At 50.8% G+C, this 25,245-nt stretch overlaps 1 protein-coding gene across 1 annotated transcript in view; it reads left to right on the top strand.

Annotated features, from left to right (window-relative positions):
- Window positions 1-1,087: 1,087 nt before the first annotated feature.
- LOC311199750 (tubulin polyglutamylase TTLL13-like) overlaps window positions 1,088-25,245 on the top strand; it is a gene marked incomplete at both ends in the record, with an annotated part of 446,429 nt that continues 422,271 nt past the window's right edge. Inside the window, 3 exons of the mRNA XM_084273882.1 lie at window positions 1,088-1,107; window positions 2,058-2,098; window positions 2,358-2,476. Coding sequence (XP_084130008.1) covers window positions 1,088-1,107; window positions 2,058-2,098; window positions 2,358-2,476 — 180 coding nt within the window. The remainder of the gene's footprint in view (window positions 1,108-2,057; window positions 2,099-2,357; window positions 2,477-25,245) is intronic.

Genomic DNA, 25,245 nt, shown 5'->3' with positions numbered 1-25,245 from the left:
AGCATCTGCAGCAACCATCATCATCATCCTGGAACGCTGCCTGGCAGCCACAGAGCACCAGGGGTGGACCTGCTCCCACCAGATCGGGAACCCTGGTACCCTCTGAGGCCCCTTAACTTGACTTTGCAGAGAGTGTGGCTACCTGGGAGGCCGTGTCTGTAACTGGACACGTAATTGCCCTGTAATCTTGGGGCAGCTGGAGCTGGACAGGGTGGGCTGGTATCCCGCGGACCCTCACCCTGCGGGGTTCAGTGCTCCTGAGAGCTGGGCCCGAGGAGGGATCGCTCTGAGCACCATGGCAGCACCCTGGGAGAACCCTGTGTGCCCAGAGCAGCTTCTTAGCCAAGCAGCAGAGAAACAACGTCCAGGTCCATTCTGAGAAAGGGCTTGCTACCCCCCCAGTCTCCACCCTTCCCTGTGGTCAGAGTGGGGAGAACAAGCAGAGGGATCAGGGTTACCCTGGGGTCATGCCAAGGACAATTCCTGGGAGTCAGCCCAGGGGACAATCCCTGTGTTAAAAAACCCAGGATCTCCTCTAGCCAAGGGAGGTGTGAGGGTGCTGAAGAAAGACAAACCAGAGAAGTGTCTTTTGCAAAGTTTCCCCCTGCGGCACAGAGGAGATGTTTGTGGTGCACAGACCCATCTTCCAGCTGGCCAGGACTAGTTCTGGCTGGGGGGCCTCGAGTGCCCCACAGAGATTATCCCTGGGAGGAGAAGGCAGCAGCCAGACTCAACTTCATTGCTCAGCAGCCATTTCCCACTCCTTGGAAAGGGCTGAGAGAAGCAAGGCATTGCCTCCAGACGTCAGGGAAACCTGAGAGCCGCAATCTTGCACCCATTTGGCCTTCAGTGGCAGGGATTCTTTTCGTTCTCCATGCAGATGATGTCAAGGTTGAGCTACTTCAGGAGGGGCCATTAGTCATTGGGAAGGTGTGGGTCAGGGTGGTGATGTCACCCTGCCATGGTATGTAGTGTTGTGCAGCAGCAGCAGCAGAAGCATTATTCAGGCAGGCAGGGCCACAGCCCCTACCTGCCTCTTTATCCTTCTGCTGGTGGCCCTGTGACCCCAGGGGCTCAGGGCTGCTCCATGCCGATCCCAGGAAGTAGGTATGTAGCAGGCGAGGGCAGCAGCCAGTCCTGGCAGCAGAACCCACTGCCCCTCTGGGTGACAGTGGGGCTGAGCTCGTGGTGGGGTCGGGCTGGGAGAGCCGTGGGGCTGGGTCAGGCTGGGTGAGCCATGGTCAACTCCACAGGCAAGTGGTGGCAGACACCCCGTGGGGAGGCACAGGGTTCGTGGCTGATGTTACCCTCGGCAAGGAGCTTGCCTTGGGATGGGCAAGCAGGGATGCTGTTGCTCCTCCATGCAAATGATATCAAGGTTGAGCTGCTTCAGGAGGGGCCATTGGTCATTGCCATGGTGTGGGACAGGGTGGTGATGTTTGCAGCTGCTGCCATGGGTATTTTCCAGGCAACTGATGGGGCCGGGAGCCATGAGAAACCTTTGTCCCTAGAGCTGTCCCTGTGTCCCCCTGCCCTGGGGCAGCTTCCTTCGGGCCTGTGTGCCTGAGCTGGAGTAGCATTGCAGGGGCCAGGAATAGCCCAGGGGAGCACTTCTCCAAGCCCTGGGCTTGTCACAGCCCTGTCCCCAGGGCCATGGCTCTCAGGCTGCCCAGCTGAGTGCCGGCTTTCAGCCTCAGAGACGGCCGTCCTCAGGAGATGTCCTCTCAGGAAAACAGGAGCCTTCCACATCTAGTCCTGCTGTGCTCTCCTTGGGTGAACCCCAGTCCCCATGGGACAGGCTGGAACAGCCAACAGCCCCATGGAGCAGATGGGGCAGCACCAGGGCTGGGAAAAAGAGGTGCTCTTTCTTTCCCCTGAGCCGGGAATCCCATTGAGCCTGAGCGTGATGCAGCCAAGGAGAGGCTGCTGCTAAGGGCCCCTCTGCCACATCACCTCACGGCTTGCTGAGCCACTCTTGGCTCTGAGGCAGAATTGCCCCTTAGCCCAGTGTCCAGGTCCCTGCTGAGCGGCTGCTCTCTTGTCTAATTCCATTCCAGTGTTCCCTCCATCAACCTGACCAGCTGCAAGTATGAGAGTGGTAAGCCCTGGGACCCTGAGGCATGTGGACTCAGGGGGCTGAGAGCTCCCGGAATACTGGCAGCCAAGGTCTGGGCTGTGTTTAGTTGCATAAGGCTTTTCGGTCACCTCCTGAAGGTCTCTGCCGGTACTTTGCATCTGTGGATGGAAGCACAGGCTGAAGTGTTTTGACCACCCCCATGTCCCTGGTTACACTGGGGGTTTAGCGGTCCCGGGGCCCCTCTGCCTGGCCCCTTTGTCACCTGCTCTCTTTGGTCCAGTGCGGCGGGCAGCACAGTGCTGCGGGCTTAGAGAAGCGGGAGAAACCGAGGAGTGGACGGTGTGTTGGGCGGACAACTCAGTCTCTCTGGAGCACATCAGGAAAATGAAACGGTTTCAGGTAAGTACCCCCCTGTCAAGAGCTGCAGGAGGAGCTCAGTAAGGGGTGGGGGGGGAGGGAGGCGGGATACGCGAGGGACGTAGTGGAACAGTGTGTCGCATCAGGAAACAGAAGCGTCCAAAGGATCACCCATGGCCCTTGTCTGCTTGGGTTCCAGAGGATGCACGCTCACGAGCCTTTGCTTCTGCTGCGTCGCTGGTACGGTGCCATCAGCGACACTGCTCGAGAATAACCCCTCAGCAGGCGGTCAAGGCCACCGCTTCAGAGCCCAGCTTCCCATTCTACCCACTGGTTTCCGTGTGCGCCGGCTTTCCTCGGCTCTGGGGGAGGATCCCTGCTGTCCCTTTGCTGACTTTTTTTTCCCTCTGCACCTCTTTCAGAAAATCAACCACTTCCCAGGCATGGTGGAGATCTGCCGGAAGGACTTGTTAGCGTGCAACCTGAACCGCATGCTCAAGCTCTTCCCCGAGGAGTACAAGATATTCCCCCGCACTTGGTGCCTGCCAGCTGAGTGAGTGATGGGCATTAAAGCAGCTGAGAGCAGGGATAGGAAATGAGGCAGCGGGAACCTCTCTGTGGTGGGCTGGGGGTGTCTCTCACACTTGGGATCCCTCCCTGTGTCTGAGCGGTGTGTCGGCACACATCTCTGGCTTCAGGCCATGTGCCTTGCAGGCAGAGTGCAGAGGGGCTAAAGCTGGGGAGGGGCACCCACCCGGAATGCCAAAGGGCAGTGGGCAAGGGAGGAGTGTGAATCGGCTTTTGGCTGGAAGGTGTCTCTGCAGCTCGGAGCGAGCAGGAGAGGCGGCAGTGGCGGGGCGGCATGGCAGGCTCTCGTCTCCCGGGGGCTGGGGCAGTGCCCATTGCTTGCCCGGGAAGGGCACGGGACAGGGGCACGAGGCGGATACACCCCACCGATGGCGATGGCCCCTGTGTCTCTGCCAGCGCTGCAGCAGAGCACGCTGAGGCCAGAGGGTGGTGGGAGAGCGCGGGTCACTCCGCTGAGCAGAATTCTGGGCACAGTGGGATGGAAACTCCCACCAAGGTCCCGAAGCTTTGGGGCGCACGGCCTGGCTTCTCTCCTCACGTACGGGCGAGCAGTGCTCGCAGCGCGGCTGAATGTGGCCCAGGAGCAGCCGGTGTCGTGGCAAGGGGCCAAGATGGCAAATTGCTAGGCAGATTTTACTCTGGCCGTTGCCTGAAAACCTAGAATCAGGGCTCCCATCACCTGCTCCATGGCCACACCCACCTCACGCTCAGCAGGATTTTCCCTATTCCTGACCAAAAGCATCACTACTGCAAGAGCATCTCTTTGATGGCTTCTGACTGTTCTTGGGGCTGTTTCCTGGAGCCAGGAAAACTTGTCCTCTGTTATGGGTGAGCTCAGGGGATGGGGGTTTTTTGCAGCTCTGAACAGCCCCGACTTCCTCCCACAGCTATGGAGATTTCCAGGCCTACAGAGGCAAGAGGAAAACCGGAATGTTCATCTGCAGCCTCCCAGTGGCTGCCATGGAAAAGGCATCTTCATAACGCGAAACCCAAAGGAGATCCCGGTTTGCAGACGTGAGGAGCTGGAGAGCAACCAGGCTGCCTGGCTGGAGGAGGCAGAGCAGTACGAGAACTCGCACCTGGGCGGTTTCCGGTGCATTTACCCGGCGTGTGGGACAGAGAAGTACGAGCCGTTCTTCAAGCAGAGCATCTCCCTCTTCCGGGAAACGGCCGCATCCAAAGCAAGGGAGGAGTGTGCCAGGTACGCTGCCCCTGTGGAGAACCCACTCCTCACAGGGCTGGCACAGATACCCCTGGCTTCTGACGTCTTCTTGGGAGCAGCTCTCCTGCTCAACAGATGCACCTAAGCTGGTCAGCGCTGGAAGGGAAGGAGTCTGCAGGAGTGCATCCTCTGGAGAGGCAGACGCCCTATTCCATTGACTTCTGGGCCTGTGCTGTGGCACAGGCACTCTCGACCCTTCTGGCGGCCATGGCCGAATTCAAGGGGGTTTCTCACACCGTGAGAGTCTCTTTTCCAAGTCCTCCTGGCCCATCTCCCTGCAACCTTCTCTTCGGGTCTGTTTAGTCCAGACTCGTAATCGCCTTTTGTTCTTAAGGCTCCTCTTAACCTGGTGACTGCGACGCCTGCTCTCCGGCAGGCAGCAGCTGGAGGAAATTCAACTGAGAAAAGAAAAGCTGGAGGCTCTCACCAGGAAGAAGAAAACGGAGAGGAAAGAGCACCTGCAAGGAGTGTCAGCTGGGGACAGATCCCAGATCCATGCAAAACCCACAGCTCACACCATCCTCACCAAGAGGCTCAGCAGTGCAGGGAACAGGAAGGTACCTTGCTCTTGGCAGTGGTGGTCATGAGGCCCTCAAAGGCACTAAGGTGGAACAGGGCTGGGCTGGCCATGGGTATCTCCCAGGGAAGGGAGCTCCGAGATTTGACTCCCCTTCCTGATGTCGGGAGAGCTGACAGCTTGTGCAGGTGGCCCTTGCAAGCACCAGGCTTTCCCATCCCAGGGCTGTTAGGACTCCCACCGGGATCTTTTCCCTGCTCCATCCCCAAGTCTGTCATTCTCCTTAGGGCTGGGAGCAGCCTGTGGCTTGGTGTCTCTCGGGCATTACTAGGGCTTCAAGTTTGCTGGAACTCGGGTCTGTCTTTCCGAAGGTCCAGCCCATGCAGTACAACTCTATGCAGCCCCAGGACATTGTGAAAAAGGAGGAGAAGGAAAGAAGGGAGGCTCTTCTGAAGCGGGAGAACCTTATCCAACGCCAGGGCATCGTGGATCAGCTCTCTCAGCTGCTCCCCACAGCCAAGGGACCAGCCGAAACCCAGGGATTCAGCACCATTAACCCCAAAGGCCAGGTAAGGGAAGGCCGACCAAGCGAGGCCGGCACAGGAGAGCCATTCGTGGGCGGGGCGTGAGCAATGACGCGCAGGCATTGAGCAGCCCTGGCGCAGCGCAGTTCAACGAAATCCCACGTAGTGTCTGGGTCTGTGGGTTATGTTCCAGTTCCAGGACTTTGGGAAACTGAAGGGAAGCCTGGGCAAACAAAGGGATTTTTTTCAGAGCGAAGGTTTATCTGTGGCTGGGTCAGAGCTTTCCTTGCTGAGCCTGGCACTTCTCTCCAGAAAGCCTGCTCTGGCTCAGCCCATAGCTGAGGGCAGAGGGTGGCAGTCAGCACTGCTGCAGGCAGATGAGGCGGGCAGCTGCTGTGCCCCCTCAGAGCATTTGAGTGGAGGGTGCTGAATGTGGTTTGCACCCAGGGGAAGGCGCAGGGCCAGGCTTTAGCAAGCACCTGTGGGCGACCAGAGACGACTTTTCCTTCCCGCCTTGTGCCAAGGGCTGTGGAACTGAGCTGCTGCTGCTTTCTCTCCTCCCAGGTGGAGTTTGTGTGTGATGAGCATAAGGGTCACAGCACCCACCAGGCGCTGACACTCAGCCTGCCCTTGCTCCCAAGAGGTCACATCCAGCCTCCAGCAAAGCAGTGCGTGCTCAAGCCCAGAGCCAACGCTGAGCTGCCAGCCACACCGGGCTTGGATCCTGCTGCCACAGGCTCCCTCTCCATTCAGGGACATCACATCCCCTGCCATGAGCGCAGCAAATTGCAGCAGGCGAGAGGCCAGCGGCTCCCTGGCTGGGGAATCAAGGCTGCAGACTGTGAGTACCACGCTCCCTGCTGCTGGCCCTGAGCAACCCCATCGAGGAGGTTCCAGGGGGTGAGCAGGAGAGCTGCTGGGTTCTGCCTGTTCCCCCAACAAATGCCTGTGCTCTTTCAGGTGAAGCCCGCAGTGTGTCCTCGCACATGGGCAACTGTCCCCCGGTATTCCCAGCCAGCATGGTCTCAGGAAACGACATCACCAGCTACACTGAAGTCCAGGAGCTCCCCACCTCCTCTGCCACCCGTGTGGGGAACAGGAGTCCCTTGCACTGTGCCAGCCTGATCAGTAGGGAAGGTGGCCAAGGGGCCCCCAGTTCAGCCTTTTTCCCCTCAGGTGCTCACTGCCCACCCAAAGCTCCTGGCTGGGGATGGCGGCTGCGGCTGAGCCCAGACAGGGTCCTATGCAGCACGGCCGCCCCCCACACAGGAATTCATAGGCTCTCCAGGCAGGTGGCTGCGGCCTGCACCCTGCATGCACTCTGCCTGCACCCCCAGGCAGGAAGCACCTGCTCTCCCTAGACGCTGCCCCGCTCTCTGCCCACCGCGTTCGCTCCCATCCCCTCGCCCCCTGAGCGCCTGCACGGGACAGATGTGGAATGGTCCTGATGTCAGTGAAATGGGTATAAAACCTCTTGCTCACATGGGAGGATTGAGCAGCAGGCATTCCTTATTGCAGTGCCAGATGCACGAGGGATTGCTCCTGCCATGTCCAGGGACTGGATACTGCATAGTGGGGAACAATTGTTTTCTTTCACATTCTTTGTTTTTCATGGGATTCATTTTCCTCCCTCTTTGCTGGGGGTTGTTTGGGGGTTTTTCTCTCCCCTTTTAAAAATTGCTTTTTGTTTATGAAATTGTTTTTCTCTCATCCCATGAGTTTCTTTCTCTTTTTTACCCTTTGAATCCTCCCCCCATCACACCAGAGGAGAGTTAGTGAGCTGCTGCCTGGTGCTTAGTTGCCAGCTGAGGTTAAAACAATGACACCAAAACCATGACACCTGGACATTATTTTTTTCCTGGGCACTTTTCAGCCCAGTCCACCTCCCACCAAACTCTTCACCTTCCCCTTCTCTCTCCCCAGCAGAGTGCAATCTGGGCAGTGCCCAAGGCAGAGCTCTGGTCCCTCCCCAGAGAGCCTCTGAAGGGCACAGAAGCTCCTGGGTGGCAGACAGGGCCATTCAGCCACAGAGACTGGGGCATCCATGGACCAAGGAAAATCAGATCCGTGGCAGAACGGTGTGCTGTGTGAATTGGCTTTTGGGTGGAAGGTCTTAACCGCCTCCGCTTCCTCCCACAGCTATGGAGATTTCCAGGCCTACAGAGGCAAGAGGAAAACCGGAATGTTCATCTGCAAGCCTCCCAGTGGCTGCCATGGAAAAGGCATCTTCATAACGCGAAACCCAAAGGAGATTAAACACGACAAGCGTATGATCTGTCAGCAGTACATCTCTAAGGTAACAGGGAAGATCTCAAACTAGAGGTGGGGGTGTGCAACCTCGCAGCTCCTCCAGCATCCCACATCCTCCTTGTGTCCTCTCCCTGCACCTTCCTGGACCTGCCAGGGGCACAGAGGTGGCCGCAGCTCAGCAAAGGCCTGGCGAAAGCTTGCCTTTCTCCTCGCTGCTGAGGGGCCGGGGAGCGGCACAAGCAGTGAGACAGAGCAGCCAGCCTCGTGCAGGGCAGCCAGCAGCCGCCTCGCAGCCTTTGCTTTTCTCACGTCCCTCCTGCCTTTTTTTCTCACAGCCTTTCCTCATTGATGGCTTCAAATTTGACCTTCGTTTTTATGTGCTGGTCACCTCTTGTGACCCACTGAGGATTTTTATCTACAAGGAGGGTCTGGCCCGCTTTGCCACCATGAGGTACATCGACCCCAGCAGCACCAGGAACCCAGTAGGAAAGGCAAGTCTGGTGGCTTTCATGGCATGCAGCTTGCTTCTTTCTCATTCTTTGCACCCTGTGTACCTTTTCCGCCGTCTCTCAGAAGGTATTTCAGGTGTGTCTATGAGCTGTTTGTGTTGGTGTCCTGTAGCTTATTGGAAATGAAAGTCTCTCATGTTTCCTCATTTGTCCTCTGTTATGGGCGAGCTCAGGGGATGGGGGTTTTTGCAGCTCTGAACAGTCTCCGCTTCCTCCCACAGCTATGGAGATTTCCAATACTACAGACACAAGAGGAAAACCGGAACGTTCATCTGCAGCCTCACAGTGGCTGCCAGGGAAAAGGCATCTTCATAACACGAAACCCAAAGGAGATCAAACATGACAAACAAACGAACGGTGCAATTATTCAAGAAGGGAACAGTTTAAACTGACCCTGTGTTTGTAACTCAGCAATCTGCACCACAGGTGAAGAACAGACTGCAAGGAAGACTATGAGCCTTTCTCCAGAAGACCCCAAAAGACCACCACCACATAGCGGCGTGCCTGCGCCAGAGCGAGGAGGCTGACGGTGATGATTTCTCAGCACTGCTTTGAATAACCCAGCCTTTTCTCAGAATTCTTATGTATATGTGTGACTCGGTGTAATAAATATCCGACTGATTGTTGACAACTGGTCTGAGTGAAATAATGTTTTTAGCTCAGGTCAGCTGAAGCAACTGATTTGTGGAAATCTGAAGAGTGTAAAAAATCAGTAATATATGGGAGGAGGACTTTAGAGAACTTTGAATCTCTCATTCAGGTGCAAGAATAAGTCTTTGCCCATTTATACAGGTTTATACAGGTTTATACAGGCATTTTATTTGAACTTATTTGAATTTACATTCAGTTTAGGTACATTCATTTCAGGGAACACTCCTTTAGAACTCGCCCAAGGTGGGCAAAAACAGGGGGGAGGGATATTGAAAAAGAGCCCCCTGGGGTGCATTTTGGCCCATTGGAAAGATATTGTAGGGTCAGGAGGAACAGAAGACGGAAAGACCCTGATTAACTATTGCAATCAGTGGTGGCATCTGTATAAATCAGAACATTGGGTAAAATGTCCTCTTGGGCCACATTCAGCCGCGCTGCGAGCGCTGCTTCCCGTAGGAGGCTGGTCCCATGCCCTGAACATAGTATCATAGCATCACAGTATTGTAGGGGTTGGAGGGGACCTCGAGAGATCATCAGGTCCAACCCCCCTGCCAAAGCAGCTCCCTAGGACATATCACTCAGATAGGCGTCCAGACGGGTCTTGAATATCTCCAGTGAAGGAGACTCCACCACCTCCCTGGGCAGCCTGTCCCAGGGCTCCCTCTCCCTCACTGTGAAAAAGTTTTCCCGCATGTTGGTGCGGAACTTTCTATGTTCCAACTTGCAGCCATTGCCCCTTGTCCTGTCCATACAGACCACTGAAAAGGGGCTGGCCATTTCCCCCTGCATCCCCTGCTTCAGATAATTATAAACTTTAATTAGGTCCTCCCTTAGTCTTCTCTTCTCAAGGCTGAACAGCCCCAACTTACTCAGCCTTTCCTCATAGGGGAGATGCTCCAGGCCCTTAATCATCTTCTTAGCCCTTCTTTGGACTCTCTCCAGGAGATCCTTATACCAAGGAGCCCAGAACTGGACACAAAACTCCAGGTGGGGCCTGACCAGGGCAGAGTAGAGGGGGAGGATCACCTCCTTTGACCTGCTGGCTATACTCCTCCGGATGCAACCCAGGATCCCATTGGATCTCTCAGCCCCCAGAGCACACTGCCGGCTCATGGCCAACCTGTCATCAACCAGGACCCCCAGGTCCTTCTCCAATGAGCTCTTCTCCAGCAGGTCATCCCCCAGCCTGTGCTGATACAAACGGTTGTTCCTTCTCCTGGACCTCCCCTACTTCAACCAGAGGGAAATTCTTCATTTCCCAAACACTCCTACTTTCATCCAGTGTCTGTGAGTTCCAGGGGGCCTTTGAAGTGAAGACCGAAGCGAAGGCGGCATTCAGTTGCCACCTTGATTTTAACCCACAAGCACTCGATGGATGGTTCATCCTTCCCCAGGTGGAGCTCAATACATTCTAGGTGCTCTCTCACATAAAGAGCAACTCCTCCACCTCGCCTCCCTAGCCTGTCTTTCCTAAACAGCACATAGCCATCCATGACAGCGTGCCAGTCGTCCAGGTTGTCCCACCACGTCTCTGTGATTGCAATGAGAACGTGGCCCTGCGACCGCACAAAGATCTCTAATTCTTCTTGCTTGTTCCCCATGCTACGTGCATTTGTATAACGGCATTTTAGTGGGGCAGCAGATGTAGGTATCCTCAACAGCCCACAGCGAGATTTCTGACAGGGGACTGGCAAAAGTGGCTCCACTGAGGAGTACTCAGGGCAATCCACAGAATTTTCTCTACTCTCACGTGGAAAAACTTCCCCAAGTCCACCACTGTGCTGTTGGTATTTACCTTTTTCCACCATCAACTCCCGTTGTGACTCCTGAAGCACTTGCCTAACCCCAGCAGCCTTCTTAATATCCCCTTCCTAACTAGTTTAAAGCTCGATTGATGAGCCCTGCCATCTCCTGGGCAAGGATCTGCTTTCCTTTATAGGACAGGTGAGCCCTATCAGCAGTCATCATGCCAGGAGCAGAGTACACCGTCCCTTGGTAAAAAAACCAAAGTTCTTGTGCCGGCACCAGCCTTTCAGCCACACATTCAACTCATGGGTCCTCGTGTCCTGCTCTGAGCCCCTCCTCCCACAAGTGGGGATAGACGAGAATATTATTTGGGCTCCCCCCCTCAACAAAGCGCCCCAGATGCCAGAATTCCCTTTTGACAGCTCGAAGGCTACACTTTGTGATTTCGTTCCTGCCTGCTTGAACTATCAGTAACGGGTAATAGTCAGTGGATCTTACCAGCCCTGGTAGCCTTCTGGTAATGTCCCTGACCCAGGCACCAGGTAGGCAGCACACCTCCCTGCGTGTAGGGTCTGGTCTACATATAGGGCCTTCTGTCTCTCTGAGAAGGGAATCCCCTACTACAACTACCTTTCTCTCTTGCCTAACAGAGGCAGTCTCGAGGCGTGCGGATGGTCACCTCACTCTAGGCTTCCGCTTCCTCTGAGGCAGAGGGGCTCCATTCATCTCCTCACATACCTCCTCCTCAACTACCATGATGTTGGTATGACATGAGTGCGGAGAGAGATCGCTGCTGCAGCAGGTTTGCTGAGGGGAAGCTTGTGACCCCGTGGGGAACAAGGCTGGTGACATCTGGGCCCGAGAGATTGCACCCCATGGAAGGGACCCACACTGGGGCAATGGGGGAAGATCTGAAGCCTCCTGGGAAAGGACTCTCCCTGTTGGAGAAGTTCACTGAGGATTCATGGGGCATTCTGTAGAAAAACTGGTGTTGAAGAGAGAGTGACAGAAATATGTTGAAAATCACAGATGGCATGTGCTGCATGGATCTGTCTGACCAGACCAAACACAAAAGATAGAAGAAGGAAAGGGATTTTTTGGGGCTAGACAGCTTGTTTCATGGGTGGGGAATTCCATGCTGGATATTGTCAATGGTCAAAACAGGATTATTGATTTTGATAATTGTAGTGGCTGTCTGCGTGCTGTGTTTGTTGAGCTTTCAGCAAAGGGCCCTGCAGAAATGGCTGTGGGCAGTTTTGTGCTACAAACACAAGAATGGGGTTGGGGAAGGCAGCAGGTCTGTCAGCAACCTGACTCTGAGCTCTGAAGGGATTGGCCTGGACAATATCCCTGCTGCTCCCTTCAGATAGCAAAGTCACTCAAGCTGAAAGCTGTGTAACCAGTTCAGGAACATGGCGACCAGGAGGCCAGGGTGTGCAGACCAGGCCCAGCCAAGGAGGAGGCAGGGTGGCCAAGCAATGGAAAAAGGGAAAACCAGCCCTTCAGCCCTTTTTCAGGCAGTTTGCTGACATTTTCTATAAAAATGCCTGTGCCCTTGCAATAGCAAAGCCTTCTGGAGTGTAATAAACCTTGTATAATCAATTTGTTAATCAAACCGGTAGGGGTGTTAAACTATGTTAACCCTTGTAACTAAGCTGTTATCCCCTTGCTACAGAAAAACTGACTAACAAGGACATAAATCAGCTCAGACTGATCAGAACACTGCAAGCTTGCAAGACCCTCACATTCCAGGCGAAAGTTGAAAAGTACATTGTGAGGACGACTCATGGCTTTCTCCCAAGGACCACCAGAGCCCCTCACTCACAATTCCTGGAAGGATCTGCGCAAGTGCAAAGGACTGATAAGCGAATGGACATGTGAAGCCAGAGTAGGTGGCTTTAGGTAATAAACCCACCTTAGGTAATGTGGCTTTCTGTATTTTCTGTCATACCCAACAAAATAAGGTAGAAATTGCAGCGAAGTGTTAGATGGCTTTACATGAGTCAAGACTGTTCATAGTGATCCTGCTTCCTGCTTCTCTCCCTGTCAGAAAAGTGATGCTTGAACCTTGCCACCACAGCCTTTGTTTCCAGTGACTTGAAGTACAGTGAGATCTAAACGAGGAAATGGAGGGAGCTGTGCACCTCTTCAAGGCTGGAAATAGTAATCAGTGGCAATTGGCAGCCTTGAAGAGATGCAGAGCTTGTAACAGTGCCTGCGTGGCTGAAACCGTGCTGCCAGGCAGCACCCCCACTAACATGGCTGCCAGAGCCCCTGTCTCAGGCTTCGCTGCTGCTCCTCGGGCTCTCACAACTCCCCTCCCACCAGCACAAGGTGTCTCCTTTCCCGGGCAGCTGTTCCATTCCCCACAGGAGGGGGGAGTTTCTCCCCGGCAGCCTCTCCAAACCCCCGGCACCCCCTCTCCCTGCAGCCCCACTCCCCCGCCCAGCCTGGGCTTTTGGTATCTGCCACAGCCTGGGCAGCAAGTCCCTGCCGGAGCCATCTGGCCTCGTGTGGAGTTGGCAGCCGCAGAGCTTCAGGCCCTCAGTCCCCGGTAAGTCCACCCCTCTTTTCCACCCCCTTTTCTTTGTGCTGGTAAATTCTTGTGCAAATTGGGCAGTGTGCCACCTGTCTGGAGGGTCTGAGCAAAGCATTTCCCTGCTCCCAGCCGATGGTGAGTTTGTTTCCCCAGTGCAGCTCTGAGCTGAGCTCTGACAGAGCAGCAGGCGCTTTCCTTACAGCCTGGTCACCCTTGAGTAAGATTTGAATCCTTTGTTAGAGTAAGGATGGCATGGGTGGGAGTGGGACAGTGATGCCCTCTGTTTTGGAGAGGAAGCATCGGAAATGCCTTTGTCACTTGCACTTTACTTTGTGGTGCTTTGGGATGCGATGAGACAACATTGATTAGTGCTCGTTGCAGTAGCAATTGTCTCCTGCCCAGCAGGACAGACACAGCCTCTCTTAGCAGTCCTGCCTTATACCAGCTGATCAGCTGACAGCCAAATGTGATTGGAACTTCATGTTTTGTCCCACCACTGAACACCGTCCGTCTCCCCTGTGATTCTGTGAGGGCTCAGGCTTTATTCCTGGGATGGTGCCCATGTTTGCCCGGCAGCCCTGTTTCAGAGGGAAGGAGAAGATGCAGGCAAGGGCAGCTCTGTACACTTTTCTTTTGGTAGGGTAATATTTTTCATGAATGTGAGTTACTAAAGAGGGATTTCTAATTAATAATTAACTGTATAATTTATAATGAATATATTTATAATTAATCAGTCTATTTTTAAATGAAAGGAGAAAATAGCCACTCTTGGTTAGTTAGATAGAAAGTTCCCATTACCTATGGATTCCTGGGAGCTGCTGCCCCATACCTTTCAATTCACTTCCACTTTTAGCTGCCAACAACAGAAACCATTGTTCCATGCTATTTCTCAGTTTCTCTTAACAGAGGAAAAGGCATAAGACATGTAAAGGTGATGTTACTGAGAAAAGGCTGGGCTTTTGTTTGCAAGTAGAACTGCAGAGAAACGGTGTCGATGCTGGTTCCTCTTCTTATTGCCTGATTTTAAAAAATGTAATCTCAGATTGTCAGCGTTGTCTTTTTGCAGCTTGTGTGTTTCTCATTCATTCAGTTTTACCTTCAGCATTTAATAATGTACCTCCAAGCCTCATCTCTCAGTAGGTTGTAAAGGAGAAAAGACATTACAGAAACATCACCTGAATATCTTGTTGCATGCTGTATAACCAAATATTATAGGTTCCCCATTGATTTTTAGTCTTTATCTATTCTTGTTTGTAGTGTTTTGCTTGCTGGCTGATGTTATGTTTTTGTGTTTGTGTTGGGGAAGAAAAGTCCCTTGAGAGTGGGATGTTTGTGCTGTGACCTTCTGCCTCAGGGATTCGTAGCGCCGTTAAAGGATGCTGTTAGCACAGCACATGTGTCACTGCAGCTCTGGGAACTTGATTCAGATGCAGCTTCTGCAGTGTGAAAAGCAGTTTCATTGAATGGTGGGTTTGACTTTTGGAGTTGCAGCAGGTACTTCACATCTGCTAACTGACAGTCCTTTAACTTTGATGCAGTTTTGCTTTACCCACTGTTGCCTGTTTTTTCACTGGTCCTGCACAGGATACAGTCTGAATAGAGAAATGCTGCTCCAGGAGTGGGGACTCATTTGAACCCACTCCCACATTTTGAGGGTATGAACATACTGTTGCTGTTAAGCATGGGTGGGAAAAGTTTGTTAGCAAGGAGGGATGCAAGGGAGCAGGGGCTTTGCTGTGCTCTTCTCTGAGATCTGCAGGAGCCCTTAGTTTCTAATGAACGGTGCTTCCACTTCCATGTCCTTCCCCGTCTTTGCAAAAACCAGGTGTTACATTCTTCTGCTAAAAGCATAAATTGTGTGTAATTTCATTGGGGGTGTGTGGGTGTGGTGTGGGTGTGTTTGGGGGATTCTTTAATTTTAAAGAAATGTGATTCCTGTCATGTTCTTCTGTCTTGAAGTGCACACAGAATGTGACCTCACTGAAGTGGACAGGGAAAACGTTTGGAGCTGATAACCTGTGATGTCAGGGAAAGAAAAAATGCAGGAAAGGGTTTTCTTGAAGTTTCTGCAGAAAGCTTTCTTTGGGCAGGTGAAAGCTCAGCTGGTTCCAGCCTTTGTCTCTTGGCAGCATTGCAGGTTCTTTAACCAGGATTTGTTATTAAGATTACTAAACAACTCCTGGGGTTGTGCAGATAGAGATTTAGATGGTCTTCCTGCTGTTTCCTGTGTTACCAGTGTCTGAGAGACAAGGAAGGGCTTTGCTACTTTCTGGCTAAGGAGGATTTTCAAGGTCACCTCCTACTTGGGTTAATGCAACCTGGGAGCAAAAATAGGTCTGCCCATTTGTGGAAAAGTTCTCCTTAGTTCCTCCCCATTTACTACCACTGATGGTTAGTTAGTAAAGGTCTGTTCTGAAACCCCAGTAGTGCTGCAGTAGCTTTGAAAGTGATTGTCCTGGAATGGGCGAGGGGCAGGTACACTTGTTACAATCCTGTAAATTGAGCACATTTTCCCTTCATCCTTTTGTCAGCAAATGAAGGAGGTTGAAGTTCAGCTGCAGGGTAGGAAGTCCTGAGAGATTCTGCTCTTCTACAAGAGCACGGGAACCCGTTACCTCCTTATCTCCAAGGTGGTTCCGCTTCTGTGGGTCAACTGTGCAGCTCCTTTTATGAAAATAAGTCTAAGTTTAGAAAAAATCGCTTAATTTTATGCCAAGTTCTCTATCTCAATTCCCCCCTTTTCTATTTCCTTGCAAATTATTTTGCAATTTCAAAGTCTACTGTGATTTTCAAGTGATTTAACAGAACATTTTCCTCTTACTCCCTGCATTACAGTGAGTGGACATCCACATGCAATGTTAGTGATTTGACAAGAGGCTTTTCCTTTGCATGGATCAAAACACAAATTCCAATGTAGGGCTCTGTAGTTTACACCAAAGTTTCCTAATTTCAAGGCAACTGTAAAATTTCTCATGATGATTACGGCTTTTCAGACTTGAGACTGGTTCTTCTCTCTAACCCTTTATTCTTGGGACTGTACAATGATGTTGGGATACCTGACATCATTGCAGCTGTTCCCCAGCATAATGTCTCTCTTGTTAGGGAGTAGCACAGATTCCTGACCAGGCAAACACCCAACTCCTTCAATTTCTTTACCAGACCAACAAACTTTCCCAAACTTTCTTCTGGTGGGTATTGAGCAGTGGGTGGTAAAGAATTTCACTAGACACCAGTGATTACACAGCCATAAATACCCTATCATTAATCCTGTTGTTTCCTAATAGTAATTAACTAACTCTGACATACTGCTTGTACTCAATTCTGTTCTACTTTACATTCCCTTCCTTAGGTTTTTATTGCATCCCTGCAATACGGCTTACTCCTATCTCCAAACCTCTCCCCTCCACTTGCTCCTTTCCTCTTTTCTTTCTTCCCTTCTCTCTTACTCAGCTTTTCCTCCTGTTCTTTCCTTTCCCCTCCCCCCGCCCCCCGCTTGCTCTGGCCTCTGCTCCTTGGCTGTGTTTGGGTTTTAGGTTTTTCCCCCAGCTGCCCCTTCTTCCTGCTCTTTATTTACTGGGGTTTCTGGGCTTCCCCCCAGCCCGCCCCTTCCTCCTGCTTCAGTCACTGGAAGAGTCACTTCTAGGAAGCCACTAATCCCTGTGGCTTTTTGGGAGCCCCTTGAGCAGGTGGCCGGAGCTGTTGGGGAACTCTGGGGTCTCTCCAGGTCCTCGGGCTGACTGCTTGAGGGGCTCCCAAGGCTCCCCGACACAGAGCTTCTCCTCGCTGTGCAACCAAAGAGCCCTGGCCACCCAGAGCTGCTCAGGGGCCCCCACAAAGCCATTTGACCCACCCGTAAGCAATCGATCCCCCTCATCCTCCTTCTCTCCTGATCGTTCCTTTTGTCTTTTTTTCTTTACACCCTCCACCTGCCCACCTCTTCCTCTTGATCTTTCTGTTTCTCTTCCTTCTAATTTTTGTTTCCTTCCCCGCCCCGCTCCCCTCATCCAGCGCCTTCCTCTGGCTCTTTATTCTTTTCTTTTTCTTGGGATATTTCTTTTTTCCTCCTCTCCCTACCTGCCCCTTTTCCCTTGTCTTTCCTTTGAGTGGGTTTTTTTTTTAGTTTGGGATTTTTGTCCCCATTTCCCTGTCCCTTCCTCCATCTCTTTTCTCTGTTTTTGTTTGGAGTTCTCCAGCTTCTCCAACCTGAGTCCTTTCCCATGGGGCTTCAGCTCTTCCCCAGCTGCCCCAGCGTGGGGTGCAGTCATCAATCACAGACTGTTTATCAGGCCCAGACTACTCCAGCCTGGTCCTCCACTGGGTCACAAGCCCCCCCGTCAGCAAACCTGCTCCAGCGTGGATCTCTCTCCCCCTCACTCATCTCTGTGTCTCTCTCTCCCCTCGGGCTGCAAGTGCTGCCAGGGGTTTGCTCCAACCTGGGTCACAGCAGCTCCTGTCTGTCTCCCCCTGCTCCAGCGTGGGGCCTCTCCAGGGGCTGCAGGTGGGGTCTGGGCCTTGTCCATGGGCTGTGGGGGGACACCCGCTCCACCATGGGTTTCTCCAGGGGCTGCAGGGGCATCTTTCTCCCTGGCACCTGGGGTGCCTCCTTCCCAACCCTCATTGGCCTGGGTCCCTGCACAGATTCTTACGTCTTCTCAGTCCTTCTCTGGGGCACAAGGCGGCTTCTTGTGGGCTTTTTCCTTCTCGCTGTTATTTCCAGAGGCGCTGTGACCGTGGCTGATGGGCTCAGCCTTGGTCAGCCGGCTGGTGTTTGCTCTGTGGGGCCTGCAGAGAGCTTCTGGCTGCTTCTTGCTGCAGCCCTTTTATACTGCCCTCCTTCTCCACCTGAACCCAGCCACACAAAACTACAACAGGCACTAATGAACTTTGCTATAAAATGAACAATGCCTCAGTTCACTTGTCTGATATCCAAACAGCTCCAAACAGTGAGTTTAGGTACTTTATTCGATTAGGGAAGAACAAACACCAGATGTGTTTAGAATATATTTCCTTTCCAGTCTTCACATTTCCCTTCTGCAGGAGGAATGGAGTGGCTTGAACTGTAGGATCTCTGTGGGAGCTGTGGCTGATGCCTCTTCCTGTCACCTCCCCACCATGAGGAATCCTATAGTACCAGTGCCACATCTGCCCCTGACAAAGGGACACAAGGGCGTCAAGGCGGCGGGAAATGTCATGCACCGAGGGAGACGACTTCGTCCCCTCGCCGTACCAGATGGCACAGAGCCCTCTCTAAGAAGGGTAAGCGTTTGCCTGATGCTGGAAGGTGCCTGTAGGTAGTGTGAGTGCAGGTTCAGGGCATTTCTCCAAGACAGACAGCTTGTAGCTACCAAAATAGAGAAGTGCCACCCCTGTCTGTATCTGCTGCAGCACTTGTGGGGTGAAAAAGGGGCTTGAAAAACTGCACCAGAGGAACTCTAGCTTAAAGCCTCCCTTTCTATGATTTTAGTCAGCCTGCCCCCACCTCTGGCCCTAGCTGGTGCCAGGACTTCAGAGGGGTGTCTGAAACACTTGGAGTGTATGAAAAGGTCACCTGGTACGCTGTTGCTCCAGCCAGTTTTGGCTCCTGTAAAGGTTTTTCCGCTCAAGATATTTCTCTGCCCTTCTGCATGTTAGAAAACATGTTCCAAGTTCAGCAGGTCGAGGTCTGTTTAAAAAGACAACCTCAAGTGCCTGGTGTGGTTACATGGTCATTGTGTTCAGCTTCTCTCAGAGCTGGAAGGTGAATGAATGCACTTTTTGTGTCTCTCCTGCCTCAGAATGCCGGAGGATTCCCCCAGTCCCTGCTCTGCAGCAATGCACGTGTTACCATGGTCTTCCTAGGGAAAGGCATCTGTTTATCCCGCAGTGCTGCTGGTGACAGAGGTGAAATCGCAGTCTGTCAGCAGCACTGTGGAGGAGAGAACCTGTGTGTCTGCCAAGGCAACCTGGTGTGGGGAGGAGGTGGACTTTTGCCACCCGATTAATAGAGCCGAGAGCCAAAGTACCTGATTTCAGAGGGCTGGCTGCTTTGGTGGGGATGGGATGTGATGATGGCAAGAGGCTGAAAGCACAGCATAACCTGTTTCTGTAACCCTTTCCTCTCTGTGTTTGCAGAAAGCTCCCAGTTCATCTCCAAGAGGCACCGTGGTTTCCCATTCAGCGTCACCTTCCTCCTCAATGGGATTTGGGTGGACCGGTTGAGCACGTGCTGCGAGTACAGACATCGGAAGCGCTGCAGAGTGGGAGGCAGAAGTGGATCCTTCACGTTCCTTAAGGTGGAGGGAGCATCTCCTTGCTACAGGTACGGAGACAAATGCATGTTGCTTGCTCCCCAGGACTTCGTGTCCTGCTTCTTAGCGAGTTTATCCCTCATTTCCTCTTCCTGAATGTTCCCAGCACCCCAGAGCTCTCTAGAGCCTCATCTGTCCCTTGAAACGTGCAGAACTGAGCTGATCATAGAATCATAGGATCATAGAATCATAGAATCATAGACTCATAGAATCATAGAATCACAGGCAGGGACACCAACCTCCAGGCCTGGATCTGCCCTAGGTCCCCATCCAACCTGGCCTTGAACACCTCCAGGGATGGGGAATCTACTACTTCTCTGGGCAGCCTGTTCCAGCACCTCACCACTCTTTCTGTAAAATACTTCCCCTAATATCTAATCTAAACCTTCCCTCCTTTAGCTTTAGTCCATTCCCCCTTGTCCTGCCATTATCTGCTCTTGTAAAAAGTTGAATCCCCTCCTGCTTATAAGCTCCCTTCAGGTACTGGAAGGCTGCAATGAGGTCCCCCCGCAGCCAGTGCCTACAGTGTCTTCCCAGGAAATGGAAGGATTTCTAGAGTGACTGAGGGACAATCAAGGCAATCAAGCCTTCCATAATAGCAGAGGGAAAGAAAAGGAGCTCAGTGTAGCTTGACATTAGCAACACTGGAGGAACTGCATCGATGTCTGAGGAGCACTTGCAGATTTTAGGGTGCTTCTCCCAGCCAGTGCTTCTCAGTAATGGTGATGTCTTAGTGGCAGTGCCAAGGCAGACAGGGACATGGTGTTACTGCTGGTTACAAGCTGAACAGCTCTGTGTGCTGGCTTCCCTACCATTGCTCCACATTGTTTTGCCTGTTTTTCCTTGATGTGGTAATTTGTGCCCCATTGTCAATCAACATGGTCAAAGCCTGTTCAGTTGGGCCTGACTTGCTTAAGTTCTAGCCCATGTCCTCAGTCAGGATTTAGCCCCTTATCTCATTGTCCAGGGTCATCTGTATCTTTTAGCAGAGCTATGTACTCAAATTGAACCCTTATTTGAGAACAGTATTCCCCCTTATTTTATGTGCTATCCTAAATTCCCTACACAGGATTTCTGATGAGGCAGCCTGAGTCCTGTCAGTCAGTAAAGAATACAATAACATTTTTCAGTTTGCAAAAGCAACATTTCTTACCATTTTCCACAATTCCCCCTTCTTTTCTTTATACTCACTGTTGTCTTTTGCATATTTTCAAAGTCCTGTTTCATATGAAGCTTCTAACCTGGCCAGCATTGCTTCACATTCTTTTTCCTGAGATTCTCAATTATCTGTTTCTTGTTCCTCTAGGAGAAGCATATTATAAGGCAGTGGTCCCAGGGGCATCTTCTTAGTTATTGCAGTTTCTGTTAATCTCTTTATAAGACCCCTAACACAAGGGATTCTACCAACAGCCTATGTCCACTAAAATTCCTGTTACCACTATCAGGGAAGTGAAAACTGGTATCACCATTCCCTTCCATTTTCCAAACCAGGATTCCAAGCACCCAGGAAGAGAAGTAGCTATTCCTGTATTTTCTGCTAGTTCATCAGCCAAAGTGGTAAGGCCTTGTAAGGCTCTGCTAATCGTTCCATCAGGAGCAGTAGTATTTGGTATAAATGTGCAACACTGTCCCCCTAACATGACACATACTCCTCCTTTCTCTGCTAACATCATATCTATGTCGGAGAAGGAAGACACGGACACCAAGTGGTTCGTCAGGCTGTCTCAAACTTTAATCACACAAGCATAGCTTAAATATAGTAGTTAATTAGCTCATTGAATCCTGAATTAGCTCATTGACCACTGAATCCTCCACATTTCCCCCGTTTTCTTTTTGGGCTAATAGCGTCTGATTGAAAGCTGCCGATACCATTTTTTGCATCATGTTCTGCAGACACATACAGAGACATGGTAAGAGTAAGGTAAAGGTTAGTAGTAGTATTCCTATCAGAATGGCTGCCTTTACTATGGATAGCAGCCAGGGTTCCAGTCCCAGTGATCGTAACCATCCATCAAGTCCTAAATCAGAATCCACTTGTAAGTTGTTAGTTAACCTCTGTAGTTCATTAGTTAGGGAATGTATGGATCGTGAATGATCAGAGAGGTTCATACAACACATGCCTTCAAACTCCTCCTTGGGTTGAGGCAGTGCGTACCTCTGTCTTCAAGGTCACTATGTTTGAGAATGTAATTACCAAATACCTCTCAGTATGAGTAATTTTCTTGTCTCATGGGAATTCAAGGATATTGTGTTCTGTGAGGAGAGCCAGGCCGCCAGCAGGCCTACTGTCCTCCTTGCCAATTTTTTCCTTTTTAGTATCTGTGTTACAGAAACTGCTTTTTGAGGTCTCTGCAAGGGCCCTTTGCAGAAAGGTCAATGAACCCGACAGTAAATGTAAGACAAATACCATAATTACCAAATCCAATAATCCAAATTTGACCATCCACAATATCCATCCTGAAATTCTCCAGTCATGAAACCAATTGTAAGTGCCTTGATACCTTTGTTGTTGCATTTGTTTGTTTTGCCAATCAGGAGTGTCAGGAGTGCAGATAACATCAGCCTCATGTTTTCCTGCAGGTACTGATCGCAATCTGTGACCTTAGGCTGTTCAGAAATCACTATTTCCCTAATTTTCATTTAGCACAAATACATGTATTTTTTCAAAGACTGTCAGATCATTCAAAATATCTCGCAGCAAAGTTCATAGTCCACTGTGGTTGCAGTTGGAACACTTGACTTCAGTCACTGGGATCAGGATCTTGTCCTGGTTCATGCAAGCTTGAGTTCTTCTGGATCCACAGCTTTATGCACTTGGGTCCCATATCTGTAATGACACAGGCAGATCTCCTTCCCAAGTTAGTACCTGAACTTCGTTCTTAATAACACTTGACATTGACTTTTCTCTCCCCTTTTCCCCCTCTTTTTTTTTTTTTTCTTTTCCTTTTTTTTTTTTTTTTTTTTACAAACCTTCTTTTAAACCTCCTGCATGGTTCACTATTGGAGGTACCAAACTGTTCTGTGAGAGACATAACTAGGTCAAAACATAAAGAGCTTTGTGAGAGTTTGATTCATATATTTTACCATGGTTTTGCCTGAAGGCAAATGTGGTGTCCCTGTAACATAGGCGATGTTTGTGCCATATATTCTGAGCTGTTGTCTAGTTTGATTTCACAGGGTATTCAAGTGCTGCTAAAGCAGAGCACACTTACTGGATTCCCCTGTTTGTGTAGTAGTTCACACTGCCAGAAAACACAGTAATCTCTAATCCTTTGCACTGTTAACTCATGAATCAAACTTTCAATGTCCAAACGCATAATGGAAAATAAAACCCAATCCTTGAAAATCTTTGCATGTTCCACAAACTTGCGGAAGGCTTTATACACCTCGTAGTCAGTTACTCCTGTATTAAACGTTGCAATTGGGCAATTTTTTTTTGTTTGTTTTGTTTTTTTTTTTTTTGTCCAAGTAAGTAGTTAGTAATCAGCCCAAACAGGGATTTTTTATTTTCCAGGTTAAATTTATAAAGTAAGCCGCCCAGTTTCAATGATTGCTATCCCAGATCCCTTTGCTAAGTAGGCAGCCTTGCTCTCAGTGGACAAACGCATCTCTGAACCCATAGCACATACAAACAAACGCTGCAAAGCAAGTCATCAAACAAACCACATTGCAAGATGCAAGTTGTCACATCCAGTCCGTATGGGTGGGTGGGTGGGGGGTGGCGGGGGCAGTTCTCCCACTTCTACGGCAGTTCTGCCAAAGCACTCGGCTGCGCAGCCTGGTGTCAGTGGTCTGGGCTGCTGCCCGCAGCGCCCTTCTCCTCTCCGTGCTGTGAACCACAGCGCGACCCCGACGGTCACCGGGGCCGAGCCCTGGATGAGCACTAGGACCTGATGGAACACCAGGACCTGCCGCACGGTCTCCCTTTTCCGTCCACCTCCCACCTCCCCACTATTCACTCTCTGCACCACCCGCTCATTCCCACGTAAACTTTTCCCCAGTAAGTTCCGCAACTGAGTAGGAATCCAAATACCCTGATGTAACCCTTTATCCCGTTCTGACGGCATCTTACATGCCCAGGCTGTGACGAGCAGCCTCTGCAGAGTGTCTCGGGCGTCAGGAGACAGTGATGGATTGATGAGTTCGTCGGGAGGTGAGGATGATGTGTCCATCTCCGTTGGGTTCTTGTCCCCATGCTTAGGTTCTTTGTCCATGGGGGCAACACTGCTCTGTGCCTTAGTTGGTGATTCTTCATGTAGGTAGATCTTATCTCAGTAATTTTCAGGTGGGTGGGTGGGCAGTTCTGCAAACCCTTTCCCAGCGGGGCATGCCATCGCCCGCTCTGCTTTTTTCCAGCTTTTCAAGAACAGGCTGAAGTTGTCGATGCCAGTTAACATTTTCAACTGCGTCATGTGGTGCTTTAGGTGCAGTAAGAGTTAAAGGTAAACAGATATTAAAGGCAGTCAGTTGTATGTTTGTTTCCACATTTTTCCTTCCAAAGGTATAGTAGTGGGGGGGGCGCAGGCCGTGGTGGCAGATTTACGCGCACTACTCGCTCCCCTTCCCGGTCAGTTCTGACAGATTTATCACTTTGTTCTGATAACACGGCATTCTTACTTGGCATAGTAACTGGGGTAGATGAAAGAGCACCCAGAAACAAAACCACATTCTTTATAGTAGATTTTTCCCTTTTTAAATCGGTTCTGTTGAATCCAGAACTGGTGCTAAAGCTGCAAAGGCTGAAGTAGCAGCTATGTTTTCTGTCTCTATTTTGGTTAAAGTCGTTTTACTTGATTTCCAGAGAGTTATTAAGGATTTAGTTTCTTTCGCCCGAACTGAGGGTTCATCAAGGATTTGAGCTCCAATAGCTTCCCAAGTAGGTAAATCAAGTGTGCTGTCAAGGCTTGTTATCAGTTTTCTTTCTTCGCTGCTCAAAAAGGAGGGATTTCAAAGACTTCATAATTCTTAATCACTCTCTTAGACAGCAGATTGTAGAGGAATTGCCTCAAAAGCCCCTGATGTTTTAAAGGGTTCAGCTGTTACCAATAGTCCAGTTGGGGTGGTAGGTACATAATCACTTTCCAAGACTGAGTTTCCGTCTTATCCCCTTTGATCTTCTAATTGAGCAGCTTTTGCTTGATATTGCTTTATACAGTTAACTCGTGAACTGTGTGCAAGTTCTGAAAACACCCCTTAGCATACCCATAAGCCAATAACCCCAGTAATTCCTTTTTTAGATCTAACCCCTTAATATCCCATTTTCTTAAAGTATTTGCAAATAAATCATATGCCACTTGCCTATCCATCGTGTAATCCTCAGCGCGCGCCGTTGCAGCTTCCAGGCTTCTGTGGCACGTATGGCCCAAAATTACCTTTGTAATCTTTGGGGGCGCACCCTGATTAAGTCGCCGTCCTGCCTGCTTACAGGACCCAGCTCGACTTCTTCAACCGTGGTGCCACGTCGCAGTATTCACGTCGGAGGATTGGGAGTTGACGAGAATCACGTCGGGGTCACCATTTTGTCGGAGAAGGAAGACACGGACACCAAGTGGTTCGTCAGGCTGTCTCAAACTTTAATCACACAAGCATAGCTTAAATATAGTAGTTAATTAGCTCATTGAATATTGCAAAGCCGAGCTCATCATTGGTCCAGCTAATCGATTGCAGTCCTGCCCTTGCTTACATTCTATTACACATTTGCTTACATTCTGTTGCATTTTGTTATGAGAAAGACCTCTTTCTAAGACAACAGGACTGCCTGCAGCTGGTCCCAAGGGCACACTGACTTTGAACCAACCTTTACCCTACTTACGCCATCTCGAGCAGGTCTGTGCAGCTGTGTCCCTTCTCCAACAACCAAGTCTGCACTGAATCCTCCACATATCCAGGACCATCCGATTGTCCCATGTCATTCTGCTATTGGCATCCAGCTGTTCTGCTATTCCTTTAACAGCATCCCTCGTATGATTTATGAATCT

This window comes from Gallinula chloropus (assembly GCF_964237585.1).
Source record: "Gallinula chloropus genome assembly, chromosome: 21".
NCBI lineage: Eukaryota > Metazoa > Chordata > Aves > Gruiformes > Rallidae > Gallinula > Gallinula chloropus.
The sequence above is the reverse complement of the archived record's forward strand: the minus strand, read 5'-3'. Positions and strand labels throughout refer to the sequence as shown.